Below are 8,869 nucleotides of genomic sequence, written 5' to 3' on the forward strand. Positions count from 1 at the left end.
GTTGAGATTTGAAAGAAAATCTAGGCCTTGGTATTTCTTAGTTCTTTGGTATCTTAGAGGTTTGAACTTGCAACCTCATACTAATTAAGTATGCAATCTAGCACTTGTTTAACCCCCTCCTAAACTTGTGACTAAGCTATATGTTTTTTGTTTGTTTGCTTGTTTTGCTTTGTTTTTGCGTTGGTCTGTGGGTTTGAACTTGGGGTCTAGGAACTGGTTTTTGTTTTGTTTTCTTTTCTTTTTCTGAAGGCTAGCAACTCTAACACTTGAACATAGCCCAACTTCTTCCGGATTTTTTTCCCTTTTGGATATGAATTGGAGTTAAGAATCTCATGGGCAATCCTACCCAGTATGGCTTCAAACCATGCTCCTCAGATCTCATCTCTTTGAGTAGCTAGGATTAAAGGAATGAGCCCACCAGCCCCAGCTTGAATTCTTGGTCATTTGAAAATCCATTTTCGTTCGTAGAGCTTTTTAAGGGCATTCTTCACATCCTTGTTTCTGAAGCTATAGATCATTGGGTTAAACATAGGAAAGACAACTGTATAAAACACTGCCACCACCTTATCACTGTCTGGGCCATAGCTGGTGGTGGGGCGTAAGTACGTGAACAGCAGTGTTCCATAGAATAAAGTGACGGCTGTGAGGTGGGATGCACAGGTGGAGAAAGTTTTGCTCCTGCCGCCTGAAGACTTGATGCTCAAAACGGTTAAAAAGATGCGGAAATAAGAGACGAATATGACTAGAAAAGTGCTGATCTGGATTGTGCCACACAAAGCAAAGAGCAAAAGCTCATTGAGGTGGGTATCTGCACAGGCCAGAGCCAGGAGGGGAGGGATGTCACAGAAAAAATGATTGACCACGTTGGACCCACAAAAGGGAAGCCGAAACGTGAGGGAGACGTGCACCAGCGATGTGACACTTCCACAGAAGTAGGCCAGCACAATGAGACCGAGGCAGACGCGCCTGGACACCAGCGTGCAGTACAGCAGGGGGCTGCAGATGGCCGCATAGCGGTCATAGGCCATTGCTGCCAAGATGAGGCACTCGGCGTCTGCAAAGCAAGCAAAGAAAAGCATCTGGACCACACAGCCATAGAAAGAGATGCTCTTTCTGGAAGCCAAGAAGTTGGCCAGCATTTTGGGGGTAATTGCTGTGGAGTAACTGATGTCTAAGAAAGACAAGTTGCCAAGGAAGTAATACATAGGGGTTTGTAGACTTGAAACTGTATTAACGAGAATTATTAAGCCCATGTTTCCCACCACTGTTAATGAATAGACGATGAGAAATATGAAGAACAGTGTGACTCTGAGAGGGAGAGAATCCGTGAATCCAACAAAGATGAACTCAGTAGGCGTGGAATAGTTTTTCTCTGACATCTTCGTAGTTTTCTTCTTTTTTTTCCTCAGTGGTGGTAAATGGAAATCAGCCAATGTAAATGGACTCGAGTAATGAATACACTGAAATCTTTATTCTGCCTTTTAAAGAAGCAAATACAAGGTTAAAAATGTCAGAGATGTGACACTTTGTGTGATAGAATTTTGTTCAGTTTTTGTATTTAAGGAAAATAATTAAAATTATCATTTGTTTTGGGAAAATATTACTTAGCATATATTATTTCATGATGGTCGTGTATATCATATGCTAGGTGAAACATTTGGCTCAGGAGATGAGATCCAAAAGCACAAGGAAAGTTGTCAATGATCTGCAGAGGTGAAATTCTGCTGTGCAAACTTAAAGTCATGTTTCTCATTCTAAGTAAAGTTGAGGAAAAGTCTAGAAAATATACATATAATTAAACTACATAATCTGTAGCCACTGAAGAATATTTGTGTTCATGGAGGTGACAACTTAATACAGTAGTTAAGATCAAAGTAGTTATGTAAGAGATGACTGGATTTATGAAAAAAAAAATCAGCCATTACAAAAGCTGTAGGCAGAGATTGATTCCTTGTATTTAAAAATATATATATAAACATTTTTATAGGCCTAATGAGAACTAACCTTCTTTTTCTATATTGTTTCTGTTTCCTGAAAGCACACATTTAACAAGGTTAAAAATAAAAAGAAATGGATATAGATTCAATATTGCCCAATACCTTTCATTTTTTGGTTATGCAGTTGGTAAATGTGTGTGTATGTGAGGGAAAGAGAGCAGAAGAGTGCAAGAGAGTGAACAAGTGAGAGAGAGAATGTGTGTGTGTGTGTGTGTGTGTGTGTGTGAATTCAGGGCCGAAGTGCTATTGCTCAGCTTTATCCACTTAAGGCTAAGGCTAGCACTTGTAAAACTTGAGCCATAGCTTCACTTCTTGCTTTTTATATATTTTTCTTAAGTAGTTAATTGTAGATAAGAGCCACGTGTCACGTGGCCTTTCTTGCCTAAGCTGACTTAGAACTGTGATTCTCAGGTATCAGCTTCCTGAGTAGCTAGGATTACAGGCATGTACCACCAATACACCAGAATCACAACACATTTCCTAAAGGGAATTCTTAAAGAACTAGTATGCTACAAAGAAGCGGTGACTTGCCTCAATTGAACTGTGGCTCATCTGCTCTCAGGGAAATAATACTTAAAAAGTATCTGCTTCTAAATATTTTTTTTTAATTTTTCATTCTCATGAAAGGACATACTTGCCTACACAAGTTTTAGAATTAACACTTGTAATTCATACTCTTTTATACATGCCCTTTCTTGTGCTATAATGTTTAAGCACATAGAAAAACTGTGTATAATCAACACACTATGTATTTTGTATGCAAACACCTCAGTTAATCCAAGGAATGTTTGCAATTAACATGGTAATATGCATATAATGATGGAAGTGTTTTTAAAGCTCACAGAATTTGGATTTAGATAAACTTGTATTTAATTCTAGACTTGATACCTAACCTTCTAGAAGTCACTGAACATTTCTATGGCTACATTTCTTTGTTTAATTAACACAGAATGTATCATAGGTCAAAAGCAGGCTGTTTTAAGGTATTATAAAATATTTCAAGGAGATTATTATATTTGAGATACATAGAAATGCATATTATTCCTTATACACTTTTTACTATTAATATAAATGCAATGATTAGATAACTCAATATCTGACTTTGAAATGCTATATTTTCCAAGTTAATGTTTGGAAGATCAATCACAAATGAACCAAAATGTATTGTCAGTGATCATGTGTTATATGCTCATAGAATTTGTGGCTTAGCTTTGTGATACAGTAGGTCTGATTATTGTCTCAAAAATTTTAATCATAGGAATAAGTTGAAAAATACATTGGTCAATGATTTATTTTGTAATGGTCATAAATAAGTTAATTTTATTGCTATAAACTTTTCAGTCTATATCTTCTTTCCCATATCTACATACATAAACAAATTGAGAAATTTTCAGGGAATCAGCAAAGCCAGCGTTTCTAAACTCAATTCATCAGCTTGTGGCATTCATGAATAGATATTTTTGTTGATTCTTCAAGGAATTACTCACTTACCTGAAGACCACCTACAACTCTGATTTACAGGACTTACTTCGTATAATAGATTACAAACATTTCTCTCCAAGCTTTAGAAATGAATTTTAGGAGGGAGGACTATTTATCTTCCAGTTTATGGCAAGTGGGACAATATCCCAAGACAATGCCCAGCCCCAGTAGGACATTGTGTGGGCAATTATCTCCTTTCGATGTAGTGGATTAGCTGATTTCTTTCAAATGAGAAAGTTGAAGGATGAGAATACACTTAACTATAGGAAGGATAATAAAAATCTAACATATATTATCATCATTGATAGATATTTTGTTGAACAATAAAAATAATAACAAAAATATATCATTTCATAGAGGGGTGATATAAACCCATATTCTTGAATATTATAGTATTCATCAATTTCCATTAAATGGAAAATAACTGAATGGTCTTTGAAGTATACCATCACTAAAACATACTTCCGATCAGTATTAATGAGAAGACACCATGGCAATCTCATTTATGTTTCTTTATCAAGTGAGTGACTGGACAGGAATATATCTTGAAAACAATTGCTGTAGAAACCAGGGAGAATGGTTCAAGCAACTAGAATTTGAATGTTAATGTTACATATCATAAGACTGGGCCTTAATCAATGTCATCTAACTCCTGTTAATTGTTGAATGGTGAATAATGGTTAATTACTTCATGAAATTCTTGTGGATCATGGGGTAATGCAAGCATGTATATGGACCAATGTTCAGAAAATGATATTTATTTCATAATTCTTATCTTTCTCTAACCATTACAACATGGTTTCTTAATACTTAAAAATGCAAGTCACCTTTTCAATATTGTGCACATTATACTATGTGTACTTTAGTATGTTTAAGTTGGATGGATAGAAGAATGTTCAATACAGCAAGGAATTGACTTCCTTGATATACCTGCTATCTGACAATACACACTTTTCTATTCCATAAGTCCACATAGTTTCTGGTATTAAGGGACCACTTAGGATTCTGATGTTCCTGTGCTGAGCCATCCTTGTGTCCTTGGACAGCATCTCACTTGATCAGGGTGAATGGACTTTTCAATTTGCTGGTAAGAGTGGCTGAAGACTATTCATCTGAGTGAGATTAGCCTGTAGTCCCTTTTTGTCCTTTTTTTTTTTTGTATCATCTTGTTCTAGTTTAGGGATCAAGACAGTGTTGGCCTTACAGAAAAAATTTGGAAACACTCTTCTTATATAAAATATTCTGAACAGTGTGAGTAGAATTGGTATCATAACTCAAATTTTTCTCTTTAAGCATACAAGATTTTTTTTTAAAACTTTTAATCCTGGAGTCACTTCAGGAAAACAGTGACTTTGTTATTCCATTTATACATTCTCCAACAGAAGTTTTTGTTTTTGTCTGGAGCAAGCATTCAGATTCTGGAGTTCCAACACTTACTGACACATTTCTGAGCATCTTTTCAAGTCACCACTGAGTAAGAAGAACTGAAAGAAAAGGTCATATGTTTTGTGGATGGTTAGTAAGTGATCTTCCTTTGAACCCTAATCCTTCTCCTAATTTCCAGTCCTTAGTCTTTATTCTTTCTGGCTTCTACCAGTAACTACTGCCCTATAGCTGACAACCAGCTAAAGTATTTTTGACTTCTCTGACTTTGGCAGACTAATATTTTAAGTGAAATATTTTAAGGGATTATTTTCAAAATAAGGTATAATGAATATAAGCACAGCATAGCTGCCCTATCATTCTTCTGATCATAAAACTCAAACCAAGCACTGACCACTAGAGTGGTAGACCAGTTGGCAAAATTGCCACAATAGTAAATCAGAGTTTTTTATTGTGTCTTTTTTATTTAATATATATTTTTACTGTAAGGATACAGAGGGGTTACAGTTACATGAGCAAGGTAATGAGTACATTTCCTATCAAACGTTGTTACCCCCTCCTTTGTTTTTCACCTACCATCCCTTACCTCCCCCCACCTCAACTCCTCTACTTCCTGTCTGGTCTCCCCCTCCCCCCCGACATATTTATAATGTACTATGTGATTTTATTTTGTTTCTTTGTTATGTTCCCAACCCCACCCCCATGATATACCCCCTGTTTTCACTGTATTTGATTCCAGTGCCCTGCATCTTGTATATATACTTTTCTAATTTAGGGAGGGGAAGGGAAAAAACAAAATGCTTATAGGGATACAGGCTGACCCATTGTAACAATGACATGTATAAGATACTATGTTGAAAATGAACTTTTAATATTTCTTGAAACATTTTAAAGACTTAAACTTGATCCTATTGTAAATATTTTCCAAACAGGAAAATAATTAAAATATATCTTTAGGACAGAGGTAGCTTGAAGTTTGAAACTTCTTCATTTTCTGTTGTGTGTTTATCAAATTACTTTTTATTCAATGAGCTGATTGAGCTAAAGTCAATGAACATTTTACTGTTTGAATTTGGTTTCCAAACAACTTTACACATGTTTACAATTTTTCCACATACTTTTATTTGTATTTACATTTTTCTTTGGATTGTCATACAGATATTGATGTTCACAGAATGAATCAAGTGACATTCTGACAATTTTAAAATTTTAACTGGGTATAATTGGATGATGAGGCATTACAGCTTCATAGACATGGGATAAGTTGCATATAAATGTTATGTATAAAATTACTTATTAGATGACATATTAATTACATAATTAAAATGGAAAAATAAATTTTTAATGTAAAAAGAAGTTTCAAAGGATAATTTTCAAGGCAATGAAGTATCTCTGATGGTCTTTTTAACTACATGAAAAGGTACCCACATTTTCATTGCTTCAAATTTGAACATGTATTGTTTTATACTGTATGATATTATCATATTACTAAAAAGGCAGAAAAAAACCCTTAACATCAGACATGGATTGGTAAATACCAAAACTTTTTAAATTTTCGTCACAATATTTCTAATAAAATATCTTATTTTACTAATTCATTTAAATTTACAGAAGTTACTTCTTTGGGTCTTTACTTTTCTAGTAAACTATTATGAAACATCAAACTTTTTAATGACTGAACAGCTTTATACACCTTGATCAGGTTAACAGAATTATGTCTGCAAGAGATCATGCATTCAATAACTAATGTATGCCAGAGACCAGAAATGTAATTAAAAACATTGTAGTTTAAAGTATGGGTAAGAACAGCCAGGTGACAGTGGCTTACACTTACAATTCTGGCTACTCAGAAGCTGAAAGCCTAAGGAATGTACTTCAAAACAAACCCAAGCAGTAATCTCCATAAGATTCATTTGTAAGACATCAGCTAACCCACCCCACTGGAAGGAGAGTAATTGCCACACAATGTTCTACTGGGGCTGGGCATTGTCTTGGGATATTGTCCCACTTGTCACATGCTGGAAGATAAATACTGCTTCCTCATAAAACTCATTTCTAAAGCCTGGAAAGAAACGTTTGTACTCTATTGTGCAAAGTAAGGTCTGTAAATCAAATTGTAGATGGTCTTAAGGTAAGTGAATAATTCCTTGAGGAACCAACAAAAAAATATATATTCGTGAATGTTACAAGATGATGGATAGATTTTTAGATGCATTCTGGCTTAGATGAAGCCCCTGGCTTTGTGTATATCTGTGGGATGGAAAATAAGGCATGGACTGAAAAGGATGTTGTAATTAACTTAACTGGTTTATGACATTTACAAAAAAATCATTGACCAATATATATTTCAACTTATTTCTATGAGCAAGAACTTTATTTTCTCTATTTAAAACTTTTGGGAAAGTAATCAGACCTACTGTATCAGAAAGCTAAGTCATAAATTCCATGATCCTGTAACACATGATCACTGACAGTACATTTTTGTTCATTTGTGATTGATCGTTCGTTTGTGATTCTAGCATTTCAAAGTCAGACATTGAGTTATCTAATCATTGCATTGACTTTAATAGTGAACAGTGTATAATGAGTAACATGCATTTCTATGCATCTCCAATATAATAAGCTCCTTGAAAGATGCTATAATATCTTATAACATCCTGCTTTTGACCTATGATACATTCTGTGTTAATTAAACAAAGAAATGTAGCCATAGTTCAGTGGCTTCTAGAAGGTTAGGCATCAATTCTAGTGTTAAACACAATTTTATCTAAATCCAAATTTTGTGAGCCTCAAAAAAACACTTCCATCATTATATGCATATTACCATGTTAGTTTCATATATTTCTTGGATTAAATAAGGTAATTTGCATACAATATACATAGTGTGTTGATTAGACCCATTGTTTTTTTTTTATGTGTTTAAACATCATAGAACAAGAAATGGCATTTATAAAAGAGTATGAATTGCAAGTGTTAATTCTAAAACTTGTGTAAGCAAGTATGTCCCTCCATGAGAATGGGAAATAAAAAAATCACTTAGAAGCAGTTAATTTTTAAGTAAAATTTCCCTGAGAACAGATGAGCCACAGTTCAATTGAAGGAATTTCAGGGACCCTAGATCTCAGTGTGAGCTGAATTCTGAAATGAAATTACATTGAGACTGGTAGTCTCATTTTCAACAATCAAATACAGAAATCAACTAAGGAATTTTATGGTTTGTATGTCGACTGTTAGGAGAAAGAATTGGCTCTGATTTTGCAAACCAGGAATATTAAAACTGAGTATTACATGTTGGATGATTATTTCTTCTTTGGTGTTGGAACAGGGGTTTTAAATCTACTATTTAGTATAAATTCCACATATTTTGCTCTGGTTATTTTCAGATAATATCTTTTGCTCTTTTTTTGGGCCAGTGAGGCTCTTACCTCCTATTCCCATTGAGACTGAAGAATTCTTTTGCAATGATCTGTTCACTTGTTTGTTGTTTCTATTGAGGATTACAATATGTTTTATAAGCACACCTCATATTAACAATTTCTAGGAATAGACATTAAAGAATCATAAATAAATTCTTAGCCATTATAGAGCTTCTGTGCATACTGAATCTGTTACCCTACATGACAACTCTACATCATAAATGACAAAAATATGACTTAATAGATTAAGCATGGTTTTATTAACAAAGAAATACTGATATAAACACAAAGCATTTTCATATGAATCAGAAATAAAACTCATGGTTTTAGATATTTAATACATTTTTCCAGATCTATTAAGTTATGCTTTTTGTTTAACCAAAGCATCACATGTCTAAAGCAGACAAGTCAGAGTTCTCAATGCACAGTTATTTTCAAAATCAAAAGGCTTGTAGTGATTATGACATTTCATTGAATATAATCTCTAGGAGTTAGTGACAGAGGATCACCTGTATTGTGTACATTGTGTACATTTTATGTATATTTCTGAATGCTTTAATACTACATTTTTACTACTTCTAGTTGCCATGT

At 34.2% G+C, this 8,869-nt stretch overlaps 1 protein-coding gene across 1 annotated transcript; it reads right to left on the bottom strand.

Annotated features, from left to right (window-relative positions):
• Positions 1-440: 440 nt before the first annotated feature.
• LOC122105390 (olfactory receptor 5AS1-like) lies at positions 441-1,379 on the bottom strand. The gene has a single exon (XM_042676649.1). It carries the CDS (start codon positions 1,377-1,379, stop codon positions 441-443), a length of 939 nt encoding a protein of 312 aa, XP_042532583.1.
• Between the last annotated feature and the right edge of the window lie 7,490 nt (positions 1,380-8,869).

This window comes from Dipodomys spectabilis, unplaced genomic scaffold (assembly GCF_019054845.1).
Source record: "Dipodomys spectabilis isolate Male_0828 unplaced genomic scaffold, ASM1905484v1 ptg000030l, whole genome shotgun sequence".
Lineage (NCBI taxonomy): Eukaryota > Metazoa > Chordata > Mammalia > Rodentia > Heteromyidae > Dipodomys > Dipodomys spectabilis.